The following is a 19390-nucleotide window of genomic DNA, read 5'->3' as shown; positions in this document are numbered from 1 at the left end:
GGTATATCTTAAGAGGCCTCCTGTCGAATTGAAGATGTGTGGCTTTAGGATGAAAATTCCCCTCGCTGGGTTAAATATAGGCCACGGGCTGAAACTAGACTCCAGCCCCCCGCGGCTGCCTGCAACACTGAACACATCCAGTCACATTCCCACACACTCTGAGAGGGATCCAACACCTGACAGCAGTGCCACTAAAGAGGACCATTAAAGTGGATGCAACATGGATTAAAAACACAGATGTAGGCACTGGATCGAATACTATACTAGGTTGTGGTGACAGTCATGGAGGATTGTGTCGCTGCTTGACTTTATGTGACAAACGTAAGGCTTATAAAGACAAAGAACTCCACTAAAACTGCCCTGCCCTCAGTGAAATCATGGGTTTTTTCAGCACTTTCCATCATTTAAGGCTATTTACATATTATTTACATACCATTTTAAGCACCCAACTGTCTCATTTTATCATATATTATCATATTCAAACTTAAAACGTCGAAGCAAGGAAGACATGGAAATGTAATGAATGAATTAAGTGAATTCCAGTTGGTTCAGTGAACTTCAGACGATTAGAAGCCGGTGAACATTTATTGGAATATTCATCCATTTCACTCCCCCAAGTCAAGTAAGAGACATAAATCTCCATGTCCTGGGTCGAACACAGGGCCTGCGACAGGTCCGACATGCTCTGAAACACATGAAAAATGCCTGTACAGACACTTCCACAAATCCGAAGGAAGCCAAAAAGGCGGCATTGATGTGCTCCACAAATTCATAACAGATGATTCGTGCTTTAATGTCTAAACATTTTATAAAGAAATACATAGAAAAAATGTTTTTTAAAAAATCATACAAATCGCCCTGATGTCTGGTGTCATACAAAACACAGTATATTTATCCAACAGTGTCCACTGTACAAGATTGCAACATCATGACAAAGCAAAGAGGCCACCTGAAGCTTATTTTACAAAGCATGATGAAAAGAATAAAACAAACAGTGGGTATCCAAATGTAGCTTCCATACGGCTGTATGGACATCACATAGCAAATGAATACACACACACAATACGCACATGACGACATGTACGTAACAACTCTCAATGCAATGCCCAGCATTCGCATGACCACCAACTCTTCTGGATTTGAGCAGACGTTACATATGTATACGTTGTTTAAGCCCTTCACCAACTGGGGATGACGCAGCTCCAGCAGGGGGAGTAAAAGAAGCTGAGCTCTGGAGTGAACCCATCCTCAAATAAAGGTGAAGACAAGCTCCACCTGGAGGTCATCATCATCTCTTACAGTTGTCTTCAGCAATGAGCGCTTGCACAGGAAGGATGGAGCTGAGGTCCTTCTCTCTTCGCAGAGTGCACCATGACTGGACACAGAAGTGGTTTACTACACTGACAGGGGAAGCAGGAAGAAGAAAACTACCTACCTCTAAGAATTGATCTTTAATGGCTTTGAACTTGTCCTCCTTATGCACTGCCCGGGCCACATTGGTTCTGTCGAACGGTTCTGTAAGAGGGAAATAATCATGTGGAATGGCACGATCATTTGCTAGTACTATGTCAGTACTCAGTACTGCATTGATGGATTTAGTTCTGTCACAGCTAGAGAATGTTCATGTTTAGACCACACTTTTGTAAGTGTTCCAGTCTGAGGATGAATAGCACAGTCATGTTATTCAGGCCAGAGCGGAGAATCTGCTGCGTCTGTCTGCAGACTTAACCCCAGCCTTACACACGTTCCAATTCCATCACTTACCTTCCACACAGATGTATTTGTTCTTCCATTGCAGAGAGTCTGTTGTGTCGAGGACGCAGGCCTCTCGGACAGAAATGACCTGCTTGTCCCACCTGAGCAGCAGAACAGTTTCTCACCAATGTGAAAATACAATACAAATGCATTTAAACTGTGTAGCTGCTGTACTCATCTGACAAGAGACATAACTGGGATAGTTGATAGATTCCAACACCTTTGCTTTTGCAGTCTTGACTGGTGAGCAAGTCTTAGCCAAACCTTCACCTGAGACTTATGTAATGACCTTCTGTTTCACGATATCATGTGAATTGCTCTCATAGTTTCTATAACATTTTTTAAAGCTATGAAATGTGCCATTATCAGTGTAGGGCAGAAGGATGTGACAAGTGCTTTACATGACCTGCAATTTAAATTCAAATGCCGATTGCAGGCTCTTCATCACTTATTTTGCCAGCTCAGTGCTACTCTTCTGCCTACTTTCAAGTGCAAATACACTGAGTGCACTAGTGCAGATCACGTTCGTCCACAACAATTGTTGTGCTTCTGCTCTGCGGCTGTCATCCGGTGAAGGTCTGGAGCAAAGCTTTGAAAGTGATTTACAACTCAATATCAGCACAAAAGCAAAGCCTCCTGACAGACATGGCACAGTAACACACATCCTGTAAACATGGACATCACAGTCAAGTCTGAATAAGTCAAAGGTCTCAGCTGGTGCTGCCTTTCAGCCCGAAACATGAAACCCAGCGAGGGGGTGAAACAGAGGGTGGCAAAGCCCGGCGCGGACTCTTGAACAGATCAAGGAGCGGGAGGTCACAAAGCATCGGTGGAGCCGTGGATTACCTGAACTCTGTGGCATAGTATTTGAGAAAACCAAGAAAGAGCTCTCCCAGACACGATTTGTTCCCGGAGAGGTAGCGAGGGACTTTGTCAGCTGCTTCAGGGACAGCGTCGATTGGGATGTTTGGATTGAAGCACTGCTGGAAATGAGGAAATACAATTCTTTTCAATGATAAATGACAGCGATAACATGTGTCAGTGAGTTGTGTTTCTCTTCTTTTTCATCATCATCATCAGCTCTGCTGATACATGAAAACTAGTGATGTGTTCGCTGTATCAACCCTTCGGTGCTTGTACCAAATAATCTGGCAGCGAGTTTATGAACAGCGCACCGAGAAATGCTCCAATGACGTAGCTGAAGCCTCCAACTGGCCGTACCACGTGACCGGTTCAGGAAGTGGATCGAGCAGTTCAATTCCAGATTTGAGCCTCACGAAACCCAATGGAGGTTCCCTGTTTTTTCACGTTTTGTGAGCATTTGGGAACGTTTTGTGAGCAGCTGTGTATCGATTATCGATTACTGTTGTCATGGAACCATCGAGAAAGAGACAGTTTTCCCTGGTTTGAAAACACTTCGATCTTATCTCAGCCAACAAGGTAAGTACGATGTATTACACACATACAGTGGGAGAAATTCTGACAAAGAAAAGAAACCGGCTCAGTCCAAAAACAGTTGAAGAAAATCTATTTTTGAATAAAATAATTGAAATTAAAGTTTGCTGTGTGTGTGTACATCTTATCCATGTCTTCTCAAACACCATTATAGCATTTACCCCCATCTAAGTCTTATATTGTCGATGACAACCCTGCTGAAAGCAGGCAACAAAAGCTCATTTAATGTCCACTAGGTGGTGCGAGAGGGCAAATGAACCTTCTTGAAGAGTCGACTCATGAGTCGAACCGATTCCTCTAAATGCCTCAGCACTTCAAGAAGCTTCATCTCACCATCACGAATGGAAACATGATAGAAACAGAGAGGGATGAGAGGTATTGATGAGCTCCACTTACTGGGTGGTCTCTCTGCAGAGACGGAATAACCGGGGTTTGGCGCGCTGTGAGACACAAACACACGCACTTCGATTGACACGACTTGCACGGGCAACATGAAGAGCGAGCGCGAGTACTGACTCTGGAGGAAGTTCAGCACCATCAGCACCAGTGAGTAGCTGCTTAGTGTCCCTTGGCTGGCGTCGTTGATTTGATGGTATCGAGCCCATTTTTTCACGACAAGCACGATGGGCCCGACCCTGGGGTCAGCTGGGAACAGAGAAGAGCGGTTTATAAATGAGGTCCCCGTGACACGGTGTCCGTCAGATGGAATTAGAAGACTAGAATACCATTTGCATAACTCCTCATGAGGAATGTGTTACGGATGCCGACCGTGTTATTGACATTCAGATCAAACTCCAGGTCACTGCAGAAAAACACACGTTTATCCTTTTTAGAGCAGCAAGGGAGGTTTAGATAGATGGTTCTTACCCGCCTCTTTCTTTGAATTTGAGGATCGGCACTTTGGCTCTGACCAAAACAACGTGCTGAATGTACGCTGGGAGGGAAAAACGTGTTGGTTATTTGGGTTTGCAGGCGCACGCCTTCTCTAACACTAGAAGAAAATGAGGCCCCCTTGTGGTCAAATCGTGCGACACATTTTTTTTTTCTCCAGCATGAAATGTATTTTTAGAACGTAATGATTTTGGCACAACATGCAGGATTTATGACGATAATCATAACGCTAACCCCCAGTCATGAAGACGCACATAAATACACTTTGAGTTGTGCAATTCCAAAAATAGGTTACAATAACTGCAATTTCAAATTTCAAACTTGGTGGTAAGCACAATTGAAGCCAAGATGAAGAAGTTCAGGGAAATATGAGTCACTCAGAGATCAAAATAAGCATCAATTAGCAGAGCAAAGGAGCGAAAAGTAGCAGATAAACTGTCATCACGAGTGGAAACGGGCAGAGCACAGTGACAAAAGTGTGAGGAGTTGACTGAAACATTTTGCATATCATCTGCTGTAAGTGACATCCTGATATCGTGAGAGATGGCTGAACACCGGATGTCAGACGTCCAGCATGGGGTTTGGAATCCAAGTGAAGGAACTGACAGATAATGAAATAACATTTGATAAAAAAAATTTAAAAAAAAGAACATTTTTTGCAGTCCGACCACAAGGGTCATATTCACGACAGACAGACTGATGTCAAATTAGAGTAGAAACTACATAAATGTAAGCTCTTTTGACAGTTATTTGAGGACTAAAACATCCCCAACAATAGAATGCGTTCAAATGATCAGACATGTACTTCATGGTAAACAGAGAGTTGAACTAGATTATACTCACGCAACCAGATGAAGAGTCTCAGGAGGACATCAAGAACATGGAGAGGCGCTCTCTTCCTCAGTACCAAAACATAAACTTTATTTTGACAGTCATGCAAAAAATCTCCCCTATAACAATATCACCTTTGTTACTGGTGAATCTATACTGCCATGTAAAGACTGTGGCATGATCCCACTACTTACACTTCCCTCAAGAAGCAAACACAAATCAGCATCACTGGTCCGAGATCCGAGCCCGTTCATTGAAGAGCCAGTCAAGAAAAGTCGTGCCCCTGCAGATTCAGATGATGGCAACTAAAAACTCAACCTTTTTATCCTCTGAAAGGCCACATACCATCTTACACACCTGGATAGTACACACTGATGTCTCGGTGCAGCAGCGCTCTCATAGCCTCCTTTCGCAGGAAATCAGGTGGTTGTTGGTGACACGCCACAAACATACCCATCATCTGGCGACTAAGCTGAGGCACAAAAGACACACAAACGTGAATTCTGAATGTAAGTGTTAAAAACTGGAAGGAACTTTTATAGCATACCTTGTCCTTCACATATTCCTCCAAGGCCTGTATGAAAGGAGGTTTCAAAGGTAACTCCAGGACCGGTTGTGGGCTACGGTGAGGCTGAACTGTAGGAATTCCAGAAGACCCAGCGACAACTTCACCACGACCCGATAAATGAGGTGAATCCATCGGTAACTGAGGGCTGGAATTAATGCATTGGCGCTTCACTGTGTGGGGGCTGTGATTCGCAAACCGTCTCCTAGAAAAAAAGGATACAGTAGAAATTGATTTCAAACAACACAAAATGAAAAGCATTGATTTATTTTTAAGTGTAGCAAACGTACTTGTGACCCAATGTCGGGGTGGGCATGAACCTGGGACGTCTTGGGCTGATGTCTGGTGCTGGTTCCCATTTATAAGGTCGGAGCACGTTGACTCTAGTTCCATAAAATATGTCCCATATTGTCAAAAAAAATTGTTATTTCAGAGAGAAATAATACAAATAATGACCACTACAAGACTTAAATGCTAGAAATATACGAGTTTCATTGAGCATGTGTTCATTGTTGATAACATGGCAATACAATGGCAACAATGTAGTATTTCATGTAGCATTTTGTCATATTGTGTTTTCCTGTGAACAAGCGAATCAAGATGGTCATGTTCTATCTGTCCTTTGTCATTACAGGTGATCACCACGGCTCTGAAAACTCACCCAAGATCTTGATATTATAGAATGCACAATAAAATACATGTTTTAGAACTTGACATAAAGTACACAGAGCAATCAAAGACGAACGTAAAGATGTCTTTGGGCATCTTTGAAGGACCTTGCTATCTGGTCTACTCCTTTGAAAGTTTGGCTTCTGCCTGCCATTTTATTTCATCCTGGGAAGCGCTGTCTGGAACCACGTAAGGTGATCAGAAGGACCGTCAAGTGATGCATCAGACCGGCGCAGAGAACAGGAATCTGACTGGCTGGTTTTCCTTGAAACATTGCCAGTTAACCAGCGTGTGAGCGTAGTCCTGCTCTGGGTTACGGGGAGTGCGGGAGCCTATCCCAGAGGTCCTTGGGCGAGAGGCAGGAATACACTCTGGACAGGCTGCCAGTCTATCGCAGTAGCCAGTCAAGTATCATGTAAAAACATAACACTGCCCAAAGACATCTTTACATGAAACTGCGCTATCACTTTATTACATAATACAGATGTATCACGTAATTACATGGTACGACAGTTTCGTGAAATAACGTAACAACTGATATATATATATATATATATATATATATATATATATATTTTTTTTTTTTTTTTAATTTATTTTTTAATGGCAGTTCTACGCGGCTGTAATAATTAACAATCTTCTTCTTCTTTCTCTTTCGGCTTCTCCCTTCAGGGGTGGCCACAGTGGATCATCTTCCTCCATCTCCCCCTGTCCTCTGCTTCCTCTTCTCTCAAACCTACAAACCTCATGTCCTCCTTCACCACCTCCATCAATCTCCACTTTGGCCTTCCTCTCCACCTTCTGCCTGGCAGTTCCAACCTCAACATCTTCCTACCAATCTACTGGCTCTCTCTCCTCTGTACATGTCCGAACCATCTCCATCTAGCCTCTCTGACTTTGTCTCCTAAACACCTGACATGTGCTGTCCCTCTGATCTACTGCTTCCTGATCCTATCCATCCTGCTCACTCCCAGAGAGAAGCTCAGCATCTTCATCTCTGCTACCTCCTGCTCTGCCTCCTGTCTTTTCCTCAGTGCCACTGTCTCCAAACCATACAACATCGCTGGCCTGACCACCTTCCCTTTCATCCTTGCTGACACCCTTTTGTCACACATCACACCTGACACTTTCCTCCAATTATTCCACCCTGCCTGCACCTGCTTCTTCACCTCTCTCTCACACTCTCCATCACCTTGGACAGTTGAGCCTAAATACTTAAAATCATCTACTTTTTTTAATCTGTCCATCCTGTAACTTCACCGTAATAATTAACAACAATACAACAATATAATAATATACAAGACACACTACCTCTTATTATGCGACAGCACGGGCACAGCACTGGTGAAAACAATAAATACGAGAGGGAACTGAAAAACAACAGGCATTACGGGTAGTTTCGATTCCTGTTGTTGACTCCAGGAAACGAAACCTACCGGGTGTTGCTGAGGAGATAGAAACCTCTCAAAATCCAAATACTCTTCACTCACCTTTTGTCGCCAGCGACGGAGGGGTGGCTGCCATATGCGCCTCGGGACTCGGGGGGCGGTGTGTAGGGGGCTGGTCGCCCCCCAGAAGACCGTGGGTACATGCTGCTTCCCTGAAGCTACCGGGGCGACACTGCTATGTCGATTGATGTTGAGAAATGGGCGGAATACACGGGTCAGTGACAGCAACCTGAGAGGCAGGTTTACCGCCTCGTAATTACCACGACATGAAAGTGAAAGTATCACTCAACGCTGCATCGTTAGTATCACACCGCTTCTTTCTTATCATTTTTTACCATAACGCAGCCACAAAAAATATCTCTAACGCGCCACGTTGAATGCCACAATGTGCGTTTGTGTCCTTTACATTTACAGGAACAGTGAAGCAGCTAAACTAGCGCTGAAATCTTACCAAACTTCAACGTTTCAAGTGTCAACAAAAGCAAGTCAGCGTTCCGCCTCACGCACTTCCGGTTTGTCATGACGTCATGAAACGCAATTTGAGGGGGCGTGTCCACGAGCCGAGAACGAACCGTTCGTGGTTATTTTTATTACATTTCCGAATAAGCCCAAAAGAATGCTGTTCTTATGTCACGTTAGAATCAAACAAAAAAGAGGATGTATGTGTCTTATGACGTAAATGGTATGTTTTAACGTTATTTTTTCATTTCTCTGGTCTCTCCCATGAATAACTTAAAAAGAAATACAAATTGTTTTCGGGGACGAAATAGATCTGTTGCCTCCCTGACCATCAACCAGCGTCAACAGGATGAAATGAAATGACAGACAGAGGCGGGTAACTTCTTGAATTTGTCGTACTTCTCTGAGTGACTAAGTATGTTTCCCCTGATATTTATTTTTTGATGAACTTTTGGTTTATCCGAGGGCCAGATCACTGCGAGCGCCTGGGTGAAAGTATAGAGCAAATGTAGAGCAATCAGTATAGTATGTAATGCAGTGTATACTTTCTTGGACCAAAAAGGTGACAGAGTCAACCTATGAAATCTCTGCAATGAACCTAAGTTGTCAAATGTACCAGCAAATCATCACCTTTGGTGGAGCCACTTGCATCACAAGGTTACTGAGACATGCTGTGCTCTGTCACAATTTCTTGCAATGAATTGACATTTCCATTACCTTAAATGGTTGTTTTTTCACTAATACTTTGAAAAAACTGAAAAAATGAATTGAGTATCTTGACTTTTGTCATTTGCATTTGAAGTAACAGCACGTTTACTTCAACACAGTTGGGCTACACTTACCACTTATGATCATCTTCAGACTGTTCCTCAAGTAGACAGCCGGGCTCCTTATGTAACTAAAGAGTCAGACAAATGGCACCTATAGAAATACTAACGTTTCTACTTCGACCAAGGTGAGTAGGACCGTTCACAGCACAATGTGCCGTCTGCAATTTCTCCAAAGCCAGTGCAGAAATTGTGAAATCTGTCACCAAGTTGCATAAGATGAAGCTCAATCTTCCTGCTTGTGAATGTGAGAAGCAGTAGACACACGCTGCACACCTTAGCTGTGATTGAGTAAGGTGACAGAAAAGCAGTCTGTGCATGAATAAGGAAAGTTTTGTCTCTCTTCTGGAATTTCAGTGGCTGAATATTTTATGAGCAGATTTAAAATAATAGCTGCTCAGGGAGAAAAAAACAAATGCTTTAAGGAGAAATTCAGCACAGGGGACATACATTATGAGCTTCCAGTAGCTTTGCATTTAGACTCTTCCTAATTTCTGAAATAATAATTTCAGAACTGACTTGAATGTGTTGCCCCAGGTGGAGGTGAGATCCTTCAGCAAGTGGAGGAATTCCAGTGTCTTGTTGAAGCAGGAGGAGGATGGAGGGTGTGATCGACAAACTGATGAGTGCGGCGTTAGACCCTTAACCCTGGTTTGCTCCTGATGGTTCAGATGGTGTGCTGCGTGAATGGGTGACTTTGCGTAAAGCACTTTTGCTGGTTGCTGGATAAGCATGGAAGGAGCTATATAAGTAAGATCCATTTACCATTTTTTATTCGTCAGAGTTACAAAGATAAATAATATCCTTCCTTAAATCAAGCCAGCAGGACATTGTTAAAGTCAGGAGTCATTTCAAATCCGTCTATGTGAACGACATTTGCAAAACATTCCAAAACTCAGTTGAAGATGGCCTCAACGTACAGTAAAAGCAGATCTTCTCTTCGCTCAATCTGGATTGGGGGCTTGTATTATCAAAGTGACCCTGTCCGACCCCTGATCCTCTACTGATGCTCCATCCCGAGGAGGAGCAGCGGGGGCGCTGTCTGCCCCACCCCCACCATGGGTCTTTGCCTTTCGCACAGAGAGAGCGCTGGATTAATGGGGGGTTGTAAATGTGTGGAAATTTCCCTGACTGTACTCGTAGTACTCATTGTGAGTTCTTAACCCAGAAAGAAGAGAGGGATATTGTTGAGGTGATGGAATAATGGAAGAAAACAAGTATTGATGTGATTAAAAAGATAGGAGAATTTCTTTGTGCCCGTCTCTTTAACCCTGTTTGGGGACACTTTGTCCGTAACAAAGTTCTTCTAAAAGAACATTTCCATGTCCCCTGAGCATCGAGTGACGTCACTGCGGAGGACGGTGCGGTGACGTAGGAGGTTCAATACTGACTGTGATCTGTGGGAGGGAGGCGGACGCATCACCCAGATGTGGAGCGCTTTTTTGGGGGGCGGGGTGCAGAAGGGTCTGTGGACAGATCGATACGGAGAATATTCTCCACGAAGCAGCGGCAGCGTGGCATCTCAAGCTGCAGAGTCAGAGATCGGAGGAGCTGTTGAATCCGAGTGGGGGTGGATATACAGAGAGAGAGGGGGGGTGGTTGTCAGTCTTCCTCAGTCCAGCCAGCAGCCTCTCCACCCTTCCAGCCAGGATCCGTCCGTCATCTCCGGCGCAACTCCACCGCTGGACCTCGGTGCTCCATCACCACCACCCACCAGAGGAGGAGGAGGAGGAGAGCGAGCGAGGCTCCATGTGTGTGGAACGACATGTATGTGTGAATTCATGCAGTGACAGCGAGGGGGGAATGGAGCTCTTGTCATCACATTCCTGCAGACGGTGATTCAGGAGCGGCTGTCATCCAGAACCAAGACCTCCATCAGCACCGCAGCCAATCCGGGAGATTCTCTTTAATTACCCGTGGTCATCTCCACCACAACAATGGGGTAAGTGGGATTATTGCTATTCGAGCAGACTCTGGCATGTCTCCTGTGTGGATTCCTGTCATGGAGACCGCATTTAAAACCACTTCTCCCATGAATAATTATCAATCTGCCACACACTCGGAGGAGCAGCGCACTAACCCTCTGGATTCCAGGGCTTAGGTTAGCAGCAATGTTTAGTCACTCGAAAACCATCATCTAGTCTCTCAAATATGCCATGAAATCGACAAAAGACGCGCAAAGCCATAGTGGAATTCTTATGATATATAAATAATAAAGGCTCAAAATCACTTACTAAATTTGCCATGAGATAAAACCTCTATATAGTTACACATTTTAAATACTTTGCATTGTTTTTGTAACGCTAATTTAAAAATTGATCTCATATAAAATTATTCTAGCATGCTTACTCCTTTTAATAGGCCAAATCAAAATGTTCCAGTAGAACACAGGACAAACAAATCAGCTTTTGAAGTAGTTGCTGGGATGGGATGTCATTTCAAACATTGGCTTCTGCACAGACATATATTCTGTGCTAGGAACATAAATGCTGATGCAGAAGTTGCCTTCATCATCAAACTTTAATGACCTGTAGAGTATCCCGTTGTAGGACTATGCGAAGGCCATGAAAACAACCATTTGTGCACAGAAACGGTTAGCAATGCGGTATGGTCTTGCTCTTCCTCCTCAGACTGTTTGCTCTCCGGCTCTATTATGTAATTGTGAGCAAGACAGCGATTCTTCTGAAATATTCTCAGCGATGTGTGTGATGTGGAGTTCTGTACATCATGTTCCAGGCCCTGCATGCAGAGGCAAAATATTTAGGATGTGCGCGGTGAGAGCGCAGACGAATGTCAGCACATATAACAACATCGCTGCTTCATGTGACAAAGTGGGTTCCTGTCTCTATGGCAGCAAGAAGTGTCACTACTGAGCATCTCAGCCCACATCCAGCCTAAAATATGCCCATGTGAACAGCCTAACCGTCCTCTCGTTCATTTCTCATCGATTGAACTGAAACGTTCTATTTTTAGTATTCTGGTGGGACTACGGTGTAAAGTCATACGCTATATTCAGAAAGTGCACTTCATATATATATATATATATATATATATATATATATATATACACAATGTATTTTTTTATATTTGTATTTTTGTTTTCTTATCAATAAGTTGGTTTTCTAAAAAAATGCCATCTGTAATGAAAACTTAACAGTTTAAACTGTTTAAACAGTTAAATAAACAAGGAAAATTAAATAGTGACAATACATAACAGAGAAAGCACGAACAATCTACACTCATCAAATGTAGCAAAAAAATAACAATACGCTATTTAACAACAAAGCAATAAAGTAAATTTAAGCCCAATCTCTACTCAGGTCAGCGATCGAGTCAGAACTGATGTCATGTCGTGCTGGAATCGGTTAGCTGGTGGCTAATGCTACAAACAGACCCCGAAGTTGCCAAAACTACAAACAAACCTGAATGCATCTACTGAATTTCAACATCAGACATTGTGACAGACCCCACTCTTGCAGCAACAGAATGCTCACGCTATATTTTAAATTAACTATTGTTTTGAAGGTCACAGGCTCAAAGAGCAAAGCATATTGCTGCAACCGTCATGTTCATCGTCATATAAATGAATAGGAATCTTGGCTACACCATGGCAGTGGACAACATAGTGAAGTCGCAAACCAATTCCACAAGTCAAGAAAAAGCAATAGCTTTAGGTCAGATTGAAGTCAATCAGATTAGTGGCCATCTATGAATGTCTTTTATCTTACAAAATATCCAAAGAAAAGCAACTTTTGACACAACTAATGTTAGATTGGGCCTGTTTTTTATTGCACCACCCACTAAAGTTTTGGAGTGACTGGGCTCACCCAAGCTCTGGATTACAAGACTTGGAAGCAGAGCCAGGTCCACGAGCTTAAACTCACCATAAAAGGTGTTTATGCCCATCAACACACAGAGTGGCTCCCTGGTTGCCAATCGTGACGGGAATACAGAACAGTGCAGGGTCATGTGCTGAGCTGAAGGTCAAGTAGAAGCAGCTTTCCTTTTACATGAGAAGACACAACGAAAGTGGAACAAAGTAACACTTTTGCCAATATTATCAGCTCAACAATTTTTCACAGCACATGCAGGAATACATTATAAACACATCTTTTATGTTTATTTATTAATCTATGTTATTTTTAAATATTCGATCAATCAGAACATTACCTTCTTATCCTTTCCAAACAAATGTAAAAGTAATGGACAGCTGGAAGAATACGAAAGAAGGACAGAAAGAAAAAGGGCTTTGGGGCATGTAAACATAAAATGTTTTAACTATGTGTTCAGAAAAATACTTGTGATCTCTTTGAGATTTGCGCATGATGAGAGGGTGGAAAATTGTGTGGTAACGGTGGAAGTGTGGGGACAGCGAGCGAGTGAGGGAAGGTGTGATGACCTCCAAGTGAAGCGAAGAGGACGAGGAAGAGTCGAAACTGGTGCATTAACTATTTAAAATACATGCGGGGCTGCTGAGTCTCCCACTCACACTCCTCCAGCGTGGGCAGGATGTCATTCAGTGGTCTCCCACTCACCGCTCCAGCTCTCTGCCTGTATTTACCAGTGACTAAGTTTATTGTTATGCAACAAACTCAATGAGTCAATTGATCCACAACGGAATAAACCAAAGTCTGATTCACTTCACAAGGCCAGATTCAGACTTGCATTTTCGTAAATGTATACAGGAGATGGTTAGATAAGAGTCTATAGCTGGAGGATCGTCTCCTGTCAAACATGACCAGCAGTGTCGCGTCGTCCTGTTGTTGAATAACATGCTCAAGTGCTGCAGACTCCGACAAACAGCACAATGAAGTGCTCTCACTTCCGAAAACAATGGGTTTGATCTGGAATTGTGGGAGTAGGACGTGTTCAGCGGCGCATCTCGGGTCACTCGAGCTGCTGTAGATGGAGAAACAAGAGCCTCCTCATTAATAATATCTCTTCACCTAATACCAGCTCTTTAAGCTTTCACGCTCCACTTGCTGCAATCAATGACCCTCAGAAATCCTGCAGCACTTTTAACTGTGTCAACTGTTCAGAGATCTCAAGTATGTGAAACATTTTCCTTTTTTAAGAGCTTGGATTTGTCTCGCACCTTTCTGGTTTTTGGATGTTGTTGCTACTTGGCGAGCGGTTGTTAGCCTTTTAGCAGCGACTGCTGAATGAGACAGAAGCAAACATGGATCCAAGTCCTTCGGCCGCTCACCTTCTCTCTCTCTACAGGGACTGAAAGTTGTCCACATTTACAACGGGTCTGCCATTGCAGCTTGTATGCGCAGTGTTTGTGCAGGGTGTACAATGTTCTGCCCAAGAGCAGGGACTCATAGTAACACATGCCGAAGGAAGTGGGCTAAAAATGTGGGGTCAATTTTTGTTTTGGTTAAATAACAAATTATTATCATAGACCAGAAAATTCCCTATTCATTTGTAAAGGAAATTATATAAATATTTTCAGTTCAGTTTGTTTAAGTAATTTTATAATGTAATTCTTTTTTCATGTGACAGTGACTTTTATCATTATTATTTTATATATAGATTTTCTTTTGGTTTTGATGAATGTTTTGATGCACAGGATGTTTAAAGTTATAATTGACTAGATTTTTCAGTGGTAATTATATATTAATAAAATATCCGGGGGCATGGCAACAGTCATTTTTACTGGTTCTTGGACGAGTGGCATCACTGTGTCGCGGGCACAATATGATGTAGAAGGCGACATACGCCCTACACTTGCATCCATATCTGCCACCCGAACACCAAAGATGAATCCACACGCTGTTGCCACGCCCCGTGACCTGTGCATGTACGTGTTGTTTGAAGGTCTTGACACTAAAATGAAACATATGTGTGTAAATAAACTAGAAAAAAATGAAACTTGTCAACCCATTTGGGGCCGACAACAATAGAGCTTCCTGACTCACACCAGCCTCTGTGTACTGAGCCGACGCTTTCTTGCCGAATCCCTCTGTTTTGGGAAGTTGGCTGAGACTTGTGACGATTCAAAGGTCATCGCTAATAAGTATGAAATGTTTTGCCGGGGGGAAAAGCGGAATGTCATTATGGATGCCGACTAATGGAGCCAGCTCAAAGGCTGCTTTTGTCTTCAAAGTCAGTTATGCAAGTTGATGTTGCTTTTTTGACAACCGGTGGGTGTCCTTTTGGAACGACTTAACTCTGGCACCCACATTCATGTTCGTATCAAAGCACCAGATTGTTGCTGTATTTGATTTGCGCACAATTAGGCAACAAGATGAACAGAATTGGCCACGGCTCTCTCAAATTACGCAACGCAAAAAAGGACTCTAGTTGCCAAGCAGCTATTGCAGGGATCATACGGACAAGCCGCGGTGGTGTGTGATGTTTGCTGGGAGAGAGTTGAAATGACTCACAGTCCCACCACTTGCTCTGCTGTCGATGATTATGATAATTCACACACAAGCAGCTTTGTGGAGTAACATTCATCATCAGACTTCCTATGCTCTCCACATTCCCCACCACTTCCCTGCTCTCTTTTTTGTCTTTCCCAGGCCTGGCTAATCACACACAGGAGGGTTACTGCTGGTGAATTTTAATATTCATTTATACAGCCAGCCTTTGATGTCCTCCATCACCCCTCAGTGCAGTGTAAGCACTTCTCTATCTCTTGCTCTGCCAGCGTTGCCAGCCCAGAATATCTCCCTCTGCACCTTGTTCGGCGTGTGGGTGTGTGTGACTGGAGCTACAACCCATGAAGCCCCAACACAGCTGGAACGCACTGGGCCACTGACAGGCGGAATAGAGGCCTTGATGGATGAACGGCCAATAAAAACGTGGCATCTGGACAAGCTAACATCCTTGCTGACATTAGATGATGTTGTTCATAGCTTTGCTGACTGGTCCAGGCATAGACTCCAGCATCAAAGTTGTTCAAACAAGATAAAACAACTCAATGTTCAAATATCGACTATTAGCAAGTGTTTTTTTTCCATCCAAGAGTGATGCAGAAGTCAGCTGTCTGCGTTGCAAGTAGAGGCTTTAGGCTTTCAGTTGAGTCACATTCCCACTTCTGCTGTGTTTCCTGATGATGTAGGCTGCAGGTCCAAAGCAGTGGTTGGGCTTCCTCAAGGTTTTCCTCTGTTGGAAATTCTATGTCATGTCGTGGTGTATCATGAGCTTCACTCACGGTGCACGCTTGTTGTCACAACACATGTCAGCATACAGTGCTGTATATACCATGTGGCATATACATTGAGGTAGTGATACGCCAAGCACCTCCTGTTGAAGTAATTTTACAAGAGTTTTAGAAAGCTCTAAATTCAATTCAATGGAAATGTATCGCAGACCCAAAATGCTCGTAGTACTGTTACCAGTGAAGACCTCAGTGTCTTTGCCATAAGTGAGAGATGCTCCATTGACAAACAAAAAATGAAAAACTGATGCAGGTGGATGGGAATCCGACCGAAGACAGGGTTTATGTTTGAGCGGTGGAAACAGAAGCTAATGAATGTTTTTTCACCTGAACGTCAGGAAAGCTTTTTTCTGAAGTTGACCTCAAATAACCAAACTACTCTGTTTTGACCTTTACTTCCCAGTTATAGTAGTCCCAACTACTATAGTGGAGCCAATAATCTGTTGAGCCGTTGATCGTGTTTCATGAGAGTACAACACACCGACTGTGAGAGAATTTAGCTTCAGAAAGAGGTAATGTTGCAGTGTCCTCTCGTATAAAGTGAGTTATGTAGTCTGCTGAAGCCGGTCAGGAATTACACCCTCTACTGGAGCGTTTCCGGTCACGTGGTGTCAAAGTCCCAACTACTATAGTGGAGCCAATAATCTGTTGAGCCGTTGATCGTGTTTCATGAGAGTACAACACACCGACGGTGAGAGAATTTAGCTTCAGAGAGAGGTAATGTTGCAGTGTCCTCTCGTATAAAGTGAGTTATGTAGTCTGCTGAAGCCGGTCAGGAATTACACCCTCTACTGGAGCGTTTCCGGTCACGTGGTGTCAAAGTTACCGCGATATAATTAAGAGTCTGTGTGTGTTGTTTGAGCTGCATAGGAAACTGCGCATTGGCCATGGCCTACTATCTATATTTAGCTTGAAACCCTCTCTTTTCCCCTCCTGAGCTCCCCTGCCTGACCCTCGCTCACTGCTGCAGGCATTCCCATATCTGAACATGCAAAGGCGGTGCAGCATTGCAAAGAGGCAGAGTTTCAGTCGGGGAGCTGCGAGTGTATTGATCGCTGGTTTGAAGAGTCAGAGTTGATACAAGAGATCCCAGGTTGACTTCAGGAGGACCATGGAACCATGTTTGAATACTAAGTCCAGTTAACTGCCTCCTGGATTGTGGGAATATGTCTTTATGAATGTTTATAGTTCAGTGAATTGGAACTATGGAAGAAGGCGAGCTGATGATCCGGTTGCCAGGGAAATCCACCGCCCCTCTGGACAGCAAGGGGTTTGGCGAGACGCTGGTGCTGAGACACAAAGAGGTTCACCACTTCTTCTTCGTCCCCTTCAGGGAACAGCCGATCTACAGCACCCGGGCTCACGTCTTCCAGATTGACCCCAACACCAAGAAGAACTGGCTTCCCACCAGCAAGCACGCAGTCACCGTCTCCTACTTCTACGACAGCACACGCAACGTGTACCGCATCATCAGCCTGGACGGCACCAAGGTGAGCCACCTACACGGCGTGTCGCCCTCGTCCACCACTACACAGCAGTGGGACTGCAGTAGTTTTGAGAGCGATAATGGAGATGGATGCTCGGCCTGGATGGTTAATGTGAGAACTGGTTTCAAATTAGCTCAGTGTTATGGTACTTCCTTGGACTAGAGGTTCGGGTTTCACCTGCCAGTGTGTGACACGTTGCTGCTGCCTGCTTCTGGAGCCACATATCTGGAATGAGACACGCTTGTCCCCCAAATTCTTGCTAGTTGTGAGGTAAAAGTTGGATCAACAAGAAAGAGAGCGACATGAACCAGAAGCTCCCGGCCAGCTGACAGCGCTAACAAGACAAGCTGTTGTGTAACGTGCCCATAGTCACCCGTCTCTTATTGATCCACAGTGGAATGTCAGCCATTGCACAACGCAGCACATTGATCAGCTGTAGCTTGCTATCCGTTTTTGCTAATTAGCTAGCATTTGGTCAGTGACGTAAGGTTTGATGGTTGAGTTGTTGCTGTGGCTGGTGGAGAAGAAGCCTGCAGGTCAGCAAACGTATCTGTGGAACAATGTCCTGGAGTCTTCAGCTCGTGTTTTATCGTCATGACGCAGGAATATTGAGCACAACATGCCCAGTCTCTGCAGGCTAAACCTGTTTAACGTTTGTTAATATTATGAATATTACGTTTTGAAATGTTTGGATCCTGAAGTTGGTATTAGCATAAAAGAAAAAGATTTTTAATGCTACTTTTGAAATATTTTCACTGTTTGTTTATGTTATATAATACAGCTTTGTCTGTGTTATTTGCTATGATAGTCAGAGTTGGAGTTACGTTTTGAGCTGTTTTGAGCAAAAGTAACCCACACGTGGAGCCGATAATGAGATGAAATGAAAACCCAACCTTATTTCTTTGTGGTTTCTCTACCCTGCAGTCACCCTCATGGACACACACTATGGTTTACGATATATATATATATATAAAGAGGTGTCCCTCTGTCCCGCAGGCAATAATTAACAGCACCATCAGTCCCAACATGACGTTCACAAAGACCTCGCAGAAGTTTGGCCAGTGGGCGGACAGTCGAGCGAACACCGTCTACGGCTTGGGATTCTCCACAGAGCATCATCTATCCAAGGTAACGCCCCCATCCACCCACCAGACTCGCCGCTTACGTAAAGTTGGGAGGAGGCTCCTCCGTTTTTCCTGCTTCCTCGAGAGATGACAGGATTTCAGCCCGCTTGTTGCTATAGCATCCAGGCGAATGCAGACCCCGCATGCCAGTTAGCCCTAATGAGGCTTTTTTTAAAGGAAGTGATGCATGTGTGTGTGGGTGGTGGATTCTCTCCCCTGCAGTATGATTAAGCCCTGCTGTGAACCGGGAACACACACACACACACACACCCGCGTAATGTTCTGATGTCATCTGGACGTGACCAGGCTGCTTCCTCTCTTCGCATTTTCACCTTTCTACGGTGAAAAGTGCTACGGCAAGAGGAGATCGGACACAGCAAGTTCTTTTCATCGAATTTCACGCACACCTTGCTTTGGTTGTCGCTGAGCGACATTACCAGTTTATAACCCAAACCCATGCCATGATTTATTATATAGAGCAAGGGAAGCAAAAACAATTCCTAAGGGGCCACATTCTGTTATGTGACAAACGTTAGGTGCCGTCAAGCCACAAGACAGAGCAGAAGAAAAAGCGTTGTAAATGTCACTTAAATGTTGTGAATTTTGAGACGTGTGGAATCATATTCATAAACTATATTAGGCGCTTAAATATTATTACACTTCATTTAAAGATTCTCAATCTAAATAATAAATAATAGAAGTCTTAGGTGG

At 43.8% G+C, this 19390-nt stretch overlaps 2 protein-coding genes across 6 annotated transcripts in view; one reads left to right on the top strand and one right to left on the bottom strand.

Moving 5' to 3' along the window:
• Positions 1 to 560: 560 nt before the first annotated feature.
• On the bottom strand, positions 561 to 8167 carry tent2 (terminal nucleotidyltransferase 2). Of its 3 annotated transcripts, none has more exons than XM_053871436.1 (15): positions 8066 to 8167; positions 7657 to 7786; positions 5788 to 5880; positions 5480 to 5702; positions 5290 to 5404; positions 5127 to 5215; positions 4945 to 4996; positions 4078 to 4144; positions 3936 to 4012; positions 3727 to 3855; positions 3607 to 3650; positions 2602 to 2738; positions 1765 to 1856; positions 1436 to 1515; positions 561 to 1375 (listed from the first exon to the last, which is right to left on the bottom strand). In XM_053871436.1, the coding sequence occupies exons 2-15, from the start codon at positions 7755 to 7757 to the stop codon at positions 1289 to 1291; spliced, it is 1386 nt and encodes a 461-aa protein (XP_053727411.1). In that variant the 5' UTR covers positions 7758 to 7786; positions 8066 to 8167; the 3' UTR covers positions 561 to 1288. The 3 variants fall into 3 exon arrangements, with proteins under 3 accessions (XP_053727411.1, XP_053727410.1, XP_053727412.1); XM_053871435.1 differs by having other exon boundaries at positions 7657 to 7789; positions 8066 to 8139; XM_053871437.1 differs by having other exon boundaries at positions 2602 to 2735; positions 7657 to 8135.
• A 1270-nt stretch (positions 8168 to 9437) lies between these two features.
• homer1b (homer scaffold protein 1b) overlaps positions 9438 to 19390 on the top strand; it is a 24222-nt gene continuing 14269 nt past the window's right edge. The window contains exons 1-4 of one of the 3 annotated variants that reach the window (XM_053869995.1): positions 9438 to 10667; positions 10733 to 10842; positions 17402 to 17558; positions 18552 to 18683. In XM_053869995.1, the coding sequence (XP_053725970.1) occupies positions 10838 to 10842; positions 17402 to 17558; positions 18552 to 18683 (294 nt within the window). In that variant the 5' untranslated portion in view covers positions 9438 to 10667; positions 10733 to 10837. Of the gene's footprint in view, positions 10843 to 15513; positions 17559 to 18551; positions 18684 to 19390 lie in introns of those variants that run through there. The other 2 variants (XM_053869994.1, XM_053869993.1) reach the window with 2 other exon arrangements.

This window comes from Synchiropus splendidus, chromosome 7 (genome assembly GCF_027744825.2).
Source record: "Synchiropus splendidus isolate RoL2022-P1 chromosome 7, RoL_Sspl_1.0, whole genome shotgun sequence".
In the NCBI taxonomy this organism is placed as follows: Eukaryota; Metazoa; Chordata; class Actinopteri; order Syngnathiformes; family Callionymidae; genus Synchiropus; species Synchiropus splendidus.
Note: the sequence above shows the minus strand (reverse complement) of the source record. Positions and strands in the feature narration are given on the sequence as shown.

Coding starts and splice junctions, on each gene's coding strand:
- tent2 (XM_053871436.1), bottom strand. CDS start 7,757: ATGTACCCACGGTCTTCTGGGGGGCGACCAGCCCCCTACACACCGCCC. Junction 5,881..7,656: donor TCCGTCGCTGGCGACAAAAG/GTGAGTGAAGAG, acceptor TTATGGAACTAG/AGTCAACGTGCTCCGACCTT. Junction 5,703..5,787: donor ACCCCGACATTGGGTCACAA/GTACGTTTGCTA, acceptor CTTTTTTTCTAG/GAGACGGTTTGCGAATCACA.